General features: G+C 54.5%; 1 protein-coding gene across 1 annotated transcript in view; it reads right to left on the bottom strand.

Annotated features, from left to right (window-relative positions):
• atg9b (autophagy related 9B) overlaps positions 1–14,449 on the bottom strand; it is a 125,069-nt gene that overhangs the window by 27,702 nt on the left and 82,918 nt on the right. The window contains exon 9 of the mRNA XM_072468608.1: positions 5,445–5,624. Within this exon, the coding sequence (XP_072324709.1) occupies positions 5,445–5,624 (180 nt within the window). The remainder of the gene's footprint in view (positions 1–5,444; positions 5,625–14,449) is intronic.

Here is a 14,449-nt window from a genome sequence, read left to right as displayed (position 1 = left end):
GAGAGAGGGGGGGTGCGAGGGAGAGAGGGGGGTGCGAGGGAGAGAGGGGGGTGCGAGGGAGAGAGGGGGGTGCGAGGGAGAGAGGGGGGTGCGAGGGAGAGAGGGGGGTGCGAGGGAGAGAGGGGGGTGCGAGGGAGAGAGGGGGGTGCGAGGGAGAGAGGGGGGTGCGAGGGAGAGAGGGGGGTGCGAGGGAGAGAGGGGGGTGCGAGGGAGAGAGGGGGGTGCGAGGGAGAGAGGGGGGTGCGAGGGAGAGAGGGGGGTGCGAGGGAGAGAGGGGGGTGCGAGGGAGAGAGGGGGGTGCGAGGGAGAGAGGGGGGTGCGAGGGAGAGAGGGGGGTGCGAGGGAGAGAGGGGGGTGCGAGGGAGAGAGGGGGGTGCGAGGGAGAGAGGGGGGGTGCGAGGGAGAGTGCGAGGGAGAGAGGGGGGGTGCGAGGGAGAGAGGGGGGGTGCGAGGGAGAGAGGGGGGTGCGAGGGAGAGAGGGGGGTGCGAGGGAGAGAGGGGGGGTGCGAGGGAGAGAGGGGGGTGCGAGGGAGAGAGGGGGGTGCGAGGGAGAGAGGGGGGTGCGAGGGAGAGAGGGGGGTGCGAGGGAGAGAGGGGGGTGCGAGGGAGAGAGGGGGGTGCGAGGGAGAGAGGGGGGTGCGAGGGAGAGAGGGGGGTGCGAGGGAGAGAGGGGGGTGCGAGGGAGAGAGGGGGGTGCGAGGGAGAGAGGGGGGTGCGAGGGAGAGAGGGGGGTGCGAGGGAGAGAGGGGGGTGCGAGGGAGAGAGGGGGGTGCGAGGGAGAGAGGGGGGGTGCGAGGGAGAGAGGGGGGTGCGAGGGAGAGAGGGGGGTGCGAGGGAGAGAGGGGGGTGCGAGGGAGAGAGGGGGGTGCGAGGGAGAGAGGGGGGTGCGAGGGAGAGAGGGGGGTGCGAGGGAGAGAGGGGGGTGCGAGGGAGAGAGGGGGGGTGCGAGGGAGAGAGGGGGGTGCGAGGGAGAGAGGGGGGTGCGAGGGAGAGAGGGGGGTGCGAGGGAGAGAGGGGGGTGCGAGGGAGAGAGGGGGGTGCGAGGGAGAGAGGGGGGTGCGAGGGAGAGAGGGGGGTGCGAGGGAGATGAGGGGGCGAGGTGTGCGAGGGAGAGAGGGGGGTGCGAGGGAGAGAGGGGGGTGCGAGGGAGAGAGGGGGGTGCGAGGGAGAGAGGGGGGTGCGAGGGAGAGAGGGGGGTGCGAGGGAGAGAGGGGGGTGCGAGGGAGAGAGGGGGGTGCGAGGGAGAGAGGGGGGTGCGAGGGAGAGAGGGGGGTGCGAGGGAGAGAGGGGGGTGCGAGGGAGAGAGGGGGGTGCGAGGGAGAGAGGGGGGTGCGAGGGAGAGAGGGGGGTGCGAGGGAGAGAGGGGGGTGCGAGGGAGAGAGGGGGGGTGCGAGGGAGAGAGGGGGGTGCGAGGGAGAGAGGGGGGTGCGAGGGAGAGAGGGGCGTGCGAGGGAGAGAGGGGCGTGCGAGGGAGAGAGGGGCGTGCGAGGGAGAGAGGGGCGTGCGAGGGAGAGAGGGGCGTGCGAGGGAGAGAGGGGGGTGCGAGGGAGAGAGGGGGTGCGAGGGAGAGAGGGGGTGCGAGGGAGAGAGGGGGTGCGAGGGAGAGAGGGGGGTGCGAGGGAGAGCGAGAGGTGAGGTGAGGAGAAAAAGTTGGGTCGTGTCAGTGGTTAAAATGCAAAATATCTGTAAAAGGACCTTCCAGATTTTACAGAGAAGGGACAAGGGGGAGTTGAACAAATCTCTCGAGGGAAATAGAGTAATTGTATTTGTAACCACAGGCTTCAGGAAAGTCGACAGCTTGGAGAAGACTCGGAGGTTGAATCCAAGAACCCACTGCTTGTGGGTCAGGAGGAGCAGGAGTGTTTCCATCTGTTCACCCTCCCTCCCAACCTCCTCCTCCCCTCCTCCCTGTACATTCCCGGGACAGCCAGCTGCACTGCGGACTTGTCAGGCTGCCTGACAGCCCAAGAGGCCTCGATCCTGCCAATCAGATTGTTTGCGTGGGAACCCTACAGAAACCTGCAGCTAAATTCCACAGGCGATTCAGAAACCTCTTCTGCTGAATTGTTAAAAAATAAATTTAGAGAACCCAACTATTCTTTTTCCAAATAAGGGGCAAATTAGCGCGGCCAATCCACCTACCCTGCACATCTTTGGGTTGTGGGGGTGAGACCCACGCAGACACGGGCCGAATGTGCAAACCCCACACGGACAGAGACCCGGGGCCAGGATCGAACCCGCTCCTCAGTGCCGTGAAGCAGCAGTGCTAACCACTGTGCTGCTCAAGTTAACTCACCTCACAACAGCCCCATGGCACAGGTGGGCACGGGAGCAATAGGTCAGAAGGTGAGAGCATTGAGGGAGAACTAGTAAATAGGGACAGTGTGTCTCTGAGGCAGAGCAGACGGGGAGAAGTTGCTGAACACAGCGGGTCTGGTGGCCTGAAGTGCATATGTTTTAATGCAAGAAGTATTACGGGTAAGGCAGATGAACTTAGAGCTTGGATTAGTACTTGGAACTATGATGTTGTTGCCATTACAGAGACCTGGTTGAGGGAAGGGCAGGATTGGCAGTTAAACGTTCCAGGATTTAGATGTTTCAGGCGGGATAGAGGGGGATGTAAAAGGGGAGGCGGAGTTGCGCTACTGGTTCGGGAGAATATCACAGCTGTACTGTGGGAGGACACCTCAGAGGGCAGTGAGGCTATATGGGTAGAGATCAGGAATAAGAAGGGTGCAGTCACAATGTTGGGGGTTTACTACAGGCCTCCCAACAGCTAGCGGGAGATAGAGGAGCAGATAGGTAGACAGATTTTGGAAAAGAGTAAAAACAACAGGGTTGTGGTGATGGGAGACTTCAACTTCCCCAATATTGACAAGGACTCACTTAGTGCCAGGGACTTAGACGGGGCGGAGTTTGTAAGGAGCATCCAGGAGGGCTTCTTAAAACAATATGTAGACAGTCCAACTAGGGAAGGGGCGGTACTGGACCTGGTATTGGGGAATGAGCCCGGCCAGGTGGTAGATGTTTCAGTAGGGGAGCATTTCGGTAACAGTGCCCACAATTCGGTAAGTTTTAAAGTACTGGTGGACAAGGATAAGAGTAGTCCTAGGATGAATGTGCTAAATTGGGGGAAGGCTAATTATAACAATATTAGGCGGGAACTGAAGAACATAAGATTGGGGGCGGATGTTTGAGGGCAAATCAACATCTGACATGTGGGAGGCTTTCAAGTGTCAGTTGAAAGGAATTCAGGACCGGCATGTTCCTGTGAGGAAGAAGGATAAATACGGCAATTTACAGGAACCTTGGATAACGAGAGATATTGTAGGCCTCGTCAAAAAGAAAAAGGAGGCATTTGTCAGGGCTAAAAGGCTGGGAACAGACGAAGCCTGCGTGGAATATCAGGAAAGTAGGAAGGAACTTAAGCAAGGAGTCAGGAGGGCTAGAAGGGGTCACGAAAAGTCATTGGCAAATAGGGTTAAGGAAAATCCCAAGGCTTTTTACACGTACATAAAAAGCAAGAGGGTAGCCAGGGAAAGGGTTGGCCCACTGAAGGATAGGCAAGGGAATCTATGTGTGGAGCCAGAGGAAATGGGCGGGGTACTAAATTAATACTTTGCATCAGTATTCACCAAAGAGAAGAAATTGGTAGATGTTGAGTCTGGAGAAGGGTGTGTAGATAGCCTGGGTCACATTGAGATCCAAAAAGACGAGGTGTTGGGTGTCTTAAAAAATATTAAGGTAGATAAGTCCCCAGGGCCTGATGGGATCTACCCCAGAATACTGAAGGAGGCTGGAGAGGAAATTGCTGAGGCCTTGACAGAAATCTTTGGATCCTCACTGTCTTCAGGGGATGTCCCGGAGGACTGGAGAATAGCCAATGTTGTTCCTCTGTTTAAGAAGGGTAGCAAGAATAATCCAGGGAACTACAGGCCGGTGAGCCTTACTTCAGTGGTAGGGAAATTACTGGAGAGAATTCTTCGAGACAGGATCTACTCCCATTTGGAAGCAAATGGACGTATTAGTGAGAGGCAGCATGGTTTTGTGAAGGGGAGGTCGTGTCTCACTAACTTGATAGAGTTTTTCGAGGAGGTCACTAAGATGATTGATGCAGGTAGGGCAGTAGATGTTGTCTATATGGACTTCAGTAAGGCCTTTGACAAGGTCCCTCATGGTAGACTAGTACAAAAGGTGAAGTCACACGGGATCAGGGGTGAGCTAGCAAGGTGGATACAGAACTGGCTAGGTCATAGAAGGCAGAGAGTAGCAATGGAAGGATGCTTTTCTAATTGGAGGGCTGTGACCAGTGGTGTTCCACAGGGATCAGTGCTGGGACCTTTGCTGTTTGTAGTATATATAAATGATTTGGAGGAAAATGTAACTGGTCTGATTAGTAAGTTTGCAGACGACACAAAGGTTGGTGGAATTGCGGATAGCGATGAGGACTGTCAGAGGATACAGCAGGATTTAGATTGTTTGGAGACTTGGGCGGAGAGATGGCAGATGGAGTTTAATCCGGACAAATGTGAGGTAATGCATTTTGGAAGGTTTAATGCAGGTAGGGAATTTACAGTGAATGGTAGAACCCTCAAGAGTATTGAAAGTCAAAGAGATCTAGGAGTACAGGTCCACAGGTCATTGAAAGGGACAACACAGGTGGAGAAGGTAGTCAAGAAGGCATACGGCATGCTTGCCTTCATTGGCCGGGGCATTGAGTATAAGAATTGGCAAGTCAATTTGCAGCTGTATAGAACCTTAGTTAGGCCACACTTGGAGTATAGTGTTCAATTCTGGTCGCCACACTACCAGAAGGATGTGGAGGCTTTAGAGAGGGTGCAGAAGAAATTTACCAGAATGTTGCCTGGTATGGAGGGCATTAGCTATGAGGAGCGGTTGAATAAACTCGGTTTGTTCTCACTGGAACGAAGGAGGTTGAGGGGAGACCTGATAGAGGTCTACAAAATTATGAGGGGCATAGACAGAGTGGATAGTCAGAGGCTTTTCCCCAGGGTAGAGGGGTCAATTACTAGGGGGCATAGGTTTAAGGTGAGAGGGGCAAGGTTTAGAGTAGATGTACGAGGTAAGTTTTTTATGCAGATAGTAGTGGGTGCCTGGAACTCGCTGCCGGAGGAGGAGGTGGAAGCAGGGACGATAGTGACATTTAAGGGGCACCTTGACAAATACATGAATAGGATGGAAATAGAGGGATACGGACCCAGGAAGTGTAGAAGATTGTAGTTTAGTCGGGCAGCATGGTCGGCACGGGCTTGGAGGGCCGAAGGGCCTGTTCCGTACATTTCTTTGTTCTTCGTTTGACCCACGTCCAGGCTCAAATCCAGCCACAGAGTCTGTGTAAAAAGTCTGCAAGTGGAGGAGGCTTTGCAGCGGGATAGGGAGTGAAGGACACAGGATCCCATTATTGGGATGGAGCTCACACATACCATTGGGTTCCCGTGTTTGCCAACATCCATCTGTGCAAAGGAGCAGATGTCACCCACTCCCACCACCTCCACCGAGAAGTTCCGGAAAAAGTCGATGATCTCCAAAGATTTTGGGCGCAAGGAGAAGATGAGCACGAAGGGAGTGATGATGGGACTGAGCAACTCCTCCAGAATAAACACCTGAGAAAGAGCAAAGAGATTGAGGATCAGTCAGGACCCTCCCCAATATCACACAGTGAGGGTCAGACCCACCCCGATATCACACAGTGAGGGTCAGACCCACCCCAATATCACACAGTGAGGGTCAGTCAGACCCACCCCAATATCACACAGTGAGGGTCAGACCCACCCCAATATCACACAGTGAGGGTCAGTCAGACCCACCCCAATATCACACAGTGAGGGTCAGACCCACCCCAATATCACACAGTGAGGGTCAGTCAGATCCACCCCAATATCACACAGTGAGGGTCAGACCCACCCCAATATCACACAGTGAGGGTCAGACCCACCCAAATATCACACAGTGAGGGTCAGACCCACCCCAATATCACACAGTGAGGGTCAGTCAGACCCACCCCAATATCACACAGTGAGGGTCAGACCCACCCCAATATCACACAGTGAGGGTCAGACCCACCCCAATATCACACAGTGAGGGTCAGACCCACCCCAATATCACACAGTGAGGGTCAGTCAGACCCACCCCAATATCACACAGTGAGGGTCAGTCAGACCCACCCCAATATCACACAGTGAGGATCAGTCAGGACCCACCCCAATATCACACAGTGAGGGTCAGTCAGACCCACCCCAATATCACACAGTGAGGGTCAGACCCACCCCAATATCACACAGTGAGGGTCAGACCCACCCCAATATCACACAGTGAGGGTCAGTCAGACCCACCCCAATATCACACAGTGAGGGTCAGACCCACCCCAATATCACACAGTGAGGGTCAATCAGACCCACCCCAATATCACACAGTGAGGGTCAATCAGACCCACCCCAATATCAGACAGTGAGGGTCAGACCCACCCCGATATCACACAGTGAGGGTCAGTCAGACCCACCCCAATATCACACAGTGAGGGTCAGTCAGACCCACCCCAATATCAGACAGTGAGGGTCAGACCCACCCCAATATCACACAGTGAGGGTCGGACCCACCCCAATATCACAGTGAGGGTCAGACCCACCCCGATATCACACATTGAGGGTCAGACCCACCCCAATATCACACAGTGAGGGTCAGTCAGACCCACCCCAATATCAGACAGTGAGGGTCAGACTCACCCCAATATCACACAGTGAGGGTCAGACCCACCCCAATATCACATAGTGAGGGTCAGACCCACCCCAATATCACACAGTGAGGGTCAGACCCACCCCAATATCACACAGTCAGGGTCAGACTCTCCCCGATATCAGACAGTGAGGGTCAATCAGACCCACCCCAATATCACACAGTGAGGGTCAATCAGACCCACCCCAATATCAGACAGTGAGGGTCAGACCCACCCCGATATCACACAGTGAGGGTCAGTCAGACCCACCCCAATATCACACAGTGAGGGTCAGACCCACCCCGATATCACACAGTGAGGGTCAGTCAGACCCACTCCAATATCACACAGTGAGGGTCAGACCCACCCCGATATCACACAGTGAGGGTCAGTCAGACCCACCCCAATATCAGTGAGGGTCAGACCCACCCCAATATCACACAGTGAGGATCTGACCCTCCCCAATATCACACAGTGAGGGTCAGTCAGACCCACCCCAATATCACACAGTGAGGGTCAGACCCACCCCAATATCACACAGTGAGGGTCAGACCCACCCCAATATCACACAGTGAGGGTCAGACCCACCCCAATATCACACAGTGAGGGTCAGACCCACCCCAATATCACACAGTGAGGGTCAGAGCCTCCCCAATATCACACAGTGAGGGTCAGACCCTCCCCAATATCACACAGTGAGGGTCAGTCAGACCCACCCCATTATCACACAGTGAGGGTCAGTCAGACCCACCCCAATATCACACAGTGAGGGTCAGTCAGACCCACCCCAATATCACACAGTGAGGGTCAGTCAGACCCACCCCAATATCACACAGTGAGGGTCAGACCCACCCCAATATCACACAGTGAGGGTCAGACCCACCCCAATATCACACAGTGAGGGTCAGAGCCTCCCCAATATCAGACAGTGAGGGTCAGACCCTCCCCAATATCAGACAGTGAGGATCAGACCCACCCCGATATCACACAGTGAGGGTCAGTCAGACCCACCCCGATATCACACAGTGAGGGTCAGACCCACCCCGACATCACACTGAGGGTCAGACCCACCCCAATATCACACAGTGAGGGTCAGACCCACCCCAATATCACACAGTGAGGGTCAGAGCCTCCCCAATATCAGACAGTGAGGGTCAGACCCTCCCCAATATCAGACAGTGAGGATCAGACCCACCCCGATATCACACAGTGAGGGTCAGTCAGACCCACCCCGATATCACACAGTGAGGGTCAGACCCACCCCAATATCACACTGAGGGTCAGACCCACCCCAATATCACACAGTGAGGGTCAGACCCACCCCAATATCACACAGTGAGGGTCAGACCCACCCCAATATCACACAGTGAGGGTCAGACCCACCCCAATATCACACAGTGAGGGTCAGACCCACCCCAATATCACACAGTGAGGGTCAGACCCACCCCAATATCACACAGTGAGGGTCAGACCCACCCCAATATCACACAGTGAGGGTCAGTCAGACCGACCCCAATATCACACAGTGAGGGTCAGTCAGACCCACCCCAATACCACACAGTGAGGGTCAGACCCACCCCGATATCACACAGTGAGGGTCAGTCAGCCCCACCCCAATATCACACAGTGAGGGTCAGTCAGCCCCACCCCAATATCACACAGTGAGGGTCAGACCCACCCCAATATCACACAGTGAGGGTCAGAGCCTCCCCAATATCACACAGTGAGGGTCAGTCAGACCCACCCCAATATCACACAGTGAGGGTCAGACCCACCCCAATATCACACAGTGAGGGTCAGACCCACCCCAGTATCACACAGTGAGGGTCAGACCCACCCCAATATCACACAGTGAGGGTCAGTCAGACCCACCCCAATATCACACAGTGAGGGTCAGTCAGACCCACCCCAATATCACACAGTGAGGGTCAGTCAGACCCTCCCCAATATCACACAGTGAGGGTCAGACCCTCCCCAATATCACACAGTGAGGGTCAGACCCACCCCAATATCACACAGTGAGGGTCAGACCCACCCCAATATAACACAGTGAGGGTCAGACCCACCCCAATATCACACAGTGAGGGTCAGTCAGACCCACCCCAATATCACACAGTGAGGGTCAGACCCACCCCAATATCACACAGTGAGGGTCAGACCCTCCCCAATATCACAGTGAGGGTCAGTCAGACCCACCCCAATATCACACAGTGAGGGTCAGACCCACCCCAATATCACACAGTGAGGGTCAGACCCACCCCAATATCACACAGTGAGGGTCAGACCCTCCCCAATATCACAGTGAGGGTCAGTCAGACCCACCCCAATATCACACAGTGAGGGTCAGACCCACCCCGATATCACACAGTGAGGGTCAGTCAGACCCACCCCGATATCACACAGTGAGGGTCAGACCCTCCCCAATATCACACAGTGAGGGTCAGACCCACCCCAATATCACACAGTGAGGGTCAGACCCTCCCCAATATCACAGTGAGGGTCAGTCAGACCCACCCCAATATCACACAGTGAGGGTCAGACCCACCCCAATATCACACAGTGAGGGTCAGACCCTCCCCAATATCACAGTGAGGGTCAGTCAGACCCACCCCAATATCACACAGTGAGGGTCAGACCCACCCCGATATCACACAGTGAGGGTCAGTCAGACCCACCCCGATATCACACAGTGAGGATCAGTCAGACCCACCCCAATATCACACAGTGAGGGTCAGACCCACCCCGATATCACACAGTGAGGGTCAGTCAGACCCACCCCGATATCACACAGTGAGGATCAGTCAGACCCTCCCCAATATCACACAGTGAGGGTCAGACCCTCCCCAATATCACACAGTGAGGGTCAGGCCCACCCCGATATCACACAGTGAGGGTCAGGCCCACCCCGATATCACACAGTGAGGGTCAGACCCTCCCCAATATCACACAGTGAGGGTCAGACCCACCCCAATATCACACAGTGAGGGTCAGTCAGACCCACCCCAATATCACACAGTGAGGGTCAGACCCACCCCAATATCACACAGTGAGGGTCAGTCAGACCCACCCCAATATCACACACTGAGGGTCAGACCCACCCCAATATCACACAGTGAGGGTCAGTCAGACCCACCCCAATGTCACACAGTGAGGGTCAGTCAGACCCACCCCAATATCACACAGTGAGGGTCAGTAAGACCCACCCCAGTATCACACTGAGGGTCAGACCCACCCCAATATCACACAGTGAGGGTCAGTCAGACCCACCCCAATATCACACAGTGAGGGTCAGAGCCTCCCCAATATCACACAGTGAGGGTCAGTCAGACCCACCCTAATATCACACAGTGAGGGTCAGACCCACCCCAATATCACACAGTGAGGGTCAGACCCACCCCAATATCACACAGTGAGGGTCAGACCCACCCCAATATCACACAGTGAGGGTCAGACCCACCCCAATATCACACAGTGAGGGTCAGACCCACCCCAATATCACACAGTGAGGGTCAGACCCACCCCAATATCACACAGTGAGGGTCAGTCAGACCCACCCCAATATCACACAGTGAGGGTCAGTCAGACCCTCCCCAATATCACACAGTGAGGGTCAGTCAGACCCACCCCAATATCACACAGTGAGGGTCAGTCAGACCCACCCCAATATCACACAGTGAGGGTCAGTCAGACCCACCCCAATATCACACAGTGAGGGTCAGTCAGACCCACCCCAATATCACACAGTGAGGGTCAGTCAGACCCACCCCAATATCACACAGTGAGGGTCAGTCAGACCCACCCCAATATCACACAGTAAGGGTCAGACCCACCCCAATATCACACAGTGAGGGTCAGTCAGACCCACCCCAATATCACACAGTGAGGGTCAGACCCACCCCAATATCACACAGTGAGGGTCAGACCCACCCCAATATCACAGTGAGGGTCAGACCCACCCAATATCACACAGTGAGGGTCAGACCCACCCCAATATCACAGTGAGGGTCAGACCCACCCCAATATCACACAGTGAGGGTCAGACCCACCCCAATATCACACAGTGAGGGTCAGACCCACCCCAATATCACACAGTGAGGGTCAGACCCACCCCAATATCACACAGTGAGGGTCAGTCAGACCCACCCCAATATCACACAGTGAGGGTCAGACCCACCCCAATATCACACAGTGAGGGTCAGTCAGACCCACCCCAATATCACAGTGAGGGTCAGACCCACCCCAATATCAGACAGTGAGGGTCAGACCCACCCCAATATCAGACAGTGAGGGTCAGACCCACCCCAATATCACACAGTGAGGGTCAGACCCACCCCAATATCACACAGTGAGGGTCAGTCAGACCCACCCCAATATCACACAGTGAGGGTCAGACCCTCCCCAATATCACACAGTGAGGGTCAGACCCTCCCCAATATCACACAGTGAGGGTCAGTCAGACCCACCCCAATATCACACAGTGAGGGTCAGACCCACCCCAATATCACACAGTGAGGGTCAGTCAGACCCACCCCAATATCACACAGTGAGGGTCAGACCCACCCCAATATCACACAGTGAGGGTCAGTCAGACCCTCCCCAATATCACACAGTGAGGGTCAGACCCACCCCAATATCACACAGTGAGGGTCAGACCCACCCCAATATCACACAGTGAGGGTCAGACCCACCCCAATATCACACAGTGAGGGTCAGTCAGACCCACCCCGATATCACACAGTGAGGGTCAGACCCACCCCAATATCACACAGTGAGGGTCAGTCAGACCCACCCCAATATCACACAGTGAGGGTCAGTCAGACCCACCCCAATATCACACAGTGAGGGTCAGACCCACCCCAATATCACACAGTGAGGGTCAGGCCCACCCCAATATCACACAGTGAGTGTCAGACCCGATCTACACCCTGCCTGTCACATCCTGCAAGGAATTTGAAAGTTTAATGAGATCATCTCTCATTCTGCGAAACTCGAGAGAATACAGGCCCAGTTTTCTCTATCACTCTTCATAAGACAATCCTGACATCCCTGGGGTTCATCTGGGAAACTTGCACTCCCTCCCTCTATGACAGACATATCCGTCTCCAGATAAGGATAACTGAACACAAGTCTCCAGTTGTGGGCTCACCAAGGCTCGATACATTTGTAAAGTTGTTTGAGACATCTTGAGGATGTGAAAGGTGACGGATAAATGCATCTTCTACTCCTTCAAAGAATCGGCTCATCCTCGCCCTCGCGAGGTGTGCTCTGTATACCACCTTCAGCTGTATCAGCCCCAACCTCGCGCACGAGGTGGAGGCATTCACTCTCCGGAGCACCTCACACCAGACCCCCTCCTCCATATCCTCTCCCAGCTCTTCCTCCCACTTTGCTTTGATCCCTTCCAGTGGTGCCTTCTCCTCTTCCAAAATAGCTCCCAACACCGCCGATACTAACCCCTTCTCCAGTCCCCCTGTCGGCAGCACCTCCTCCAGCAATGTGGAGGCCGGCTCCACCGGGAAGCTCTGTATCTCCTTTCTGGCAAAGTCTCGAACCTGCATGTATCTAAATATTTCCCCCTGCTGCAGCCCATACTTCGCTTCCAGCTGCTTCAATCCTGCAAACCGACCCCGAAGAAACAAATCTTTTAGCGTCTTAATCCCCTTCTCCTCCCATTTCCGAAAATTTCCATCCCACCTCCCTGGCTCAAATCTGTGGTTCCCCCGAATCGGCATTTTCCTTGACCCTGCCCCCAACCCGAAGTGTTGGCGAAACTGCCTCCAAATTCTCAATGAAGCTATTATTACCGGACCCCCTGAGTATTTCCCCGGGGCTATTGGGAGCGGCGCTGTTCTGAGTGCTTTCAATCCCGACCCCCTGCACAACTCTCCTCCATTCTGACCCACTGGGAATCAACCCCTCTGACCCAGCTCCGCACCTTCTCCACATTCACCGCCCAGTGGTAGTACATCGGGTTCGGAAGACCCAAACCTCCTGCCTGCCTTCCCCTCTGTAGCAGCACCTTTCTAACTCTGACCACCTTCCCTCCCCATATGAACAAAGTAATCCTTCCCTCAATCTCTCTGAAAAAAGCCTTTGGCAGGAAAATCGGCAGGCATTGAAAAATAAACAGAAATCGCGGCAACACGTTCATTTTAACCGCTTGCACCCGACCCGCCAGTGACAGAGGAAGGCCGTCCCACCTTGCCAGATCAGCTTTCACTCTGCCCACCAAACTAGAAATGTTGTACCTGCGGTGCCCCCCCCCCCCCCAATCCCGAGCAACCTTCATCCCCAGGTACCCAAAGTGAGTCCCTGCCCTACGGAACGGCAGCCCCCCCACCCCTGCCCCCACCCCCAGCCCAAACTAAATTTAGTTTGTACCCCGCGAAAGACCCAAGCACTCGAAGCAGCTCAAATATTCCCCCTATCGACACACTCGGTTCCGACACGTATAACAGCAAGTCATCGGCATATAAGGACACCCTATGCTCTATCCCCCCCCTCCCCGCACTATTGCTTTCCATACCCCCGAACTTCTTAATGCGATGGCCAACGGCTCAATCGCGATTGCAAACAGCAGGGGGGACATAGGACATCCCTGCCTAGTCCCACGGTGGAGAGAAACGTATCTCGAGCTGATGTTGTTTGTGCGGACACTCGCCCTCGGCTCCTTATATCGTAGCTTTACCCAGTTCACAAATTTTGGTCCAATCCCAAACCGCTCCAGAACTGCCATCAAGTACCCCCATTCTCCCCGGTCAAACGCCTTCTCAGCGTCCAATGCCACAACCACCTCTGTATCCTTCCCCTCTGCCGGTGCCATAATGACGTTCAATACCCTTCTAATGTTCGAAAACAGCTGCCTCCCTTTCACGAACCCTGTCTGATTATTGATGTGTTATGGACTCTGGGATAACACAGGCTGCAACTGGATGCAGCTTTAACCAAAAGATACTCCAGACCTTGAAGTTAGTTCAATTTGATTTATTGAACCAGTAGCACAGTTCTCTGTGAGTTCTACTCTCTGCTAACCTAAGTGTGGTTACTCTGTCTGCCTGAACCAGACTAGCTCTTAGCCACGTGCTGGAGGTGTGATACTGTACATACACCCTGACTCACTCTATAGATGTTCATCAGTGGAAAGAGGTGGAGTGTGAGTGCCTTGTGCCTTTTATAGTGAGATACCACCCGAGTGTCCTGCCTGCTCATTGGTCATGTCCTGTTCTCTGTGTTCATTAGCTGCCTGTCTGTATATCATTATCTGCATGTCTGCATAGCATGAAAATCTTCACCTAGAACCTTCGGGAGGCACTCCTCCAGCCTACCCGTCAGTACCTTCGCCAATGCTTTTGCGTCCACATTCAAAAGTGATATACGACCCACACTCCGTCGGATCCTTATCTTTTTTAGCAACAGGGAAATCGATGCTTGCCCCAAAGTTTCTAGCAACACCCCCTTCCCTATCGCCTCTTCAAACATCCCCACCATCAGGGGTGCCAGCTTATCCTTGAATTTTTTGTAATATTCCACTGGAAACCCATCTGGCCCTGCCACCTTCCCCGACTGCTTCCTCTCAATCGCATCCTTTATCTCCTGCTCCACTATCACCCCTTCTAATGTAGCCCTGTCCCCCTCCCCTAACCTCGGGTACTCCAACCCATCTAGAAATTCCTGCATCTCCCGGTCTCCCCCAGGTGGCTCTGACCTGTACAACCT

This window comes from Scyliorhinus torazame, chromosome 11, assembly GCF_047496885.1.
Source record: "Scyliorhinus torazame isolate Kashiwa2021f chromosome 11, sScyTor2.1, whole genome shotgun sequence".
Lineage (NCBI taxonomy): Eukaryota > Metazoa > Chordata > Chondrichthyes > Carcharhiniformes > Scyliorhinidae > Scyliorhinus > Scyliorhinus torazame.
Note: the sequence above shows the minus strand (reverse complement) of the source record. Positions and strands in the feature narration are given on the sequence as shown.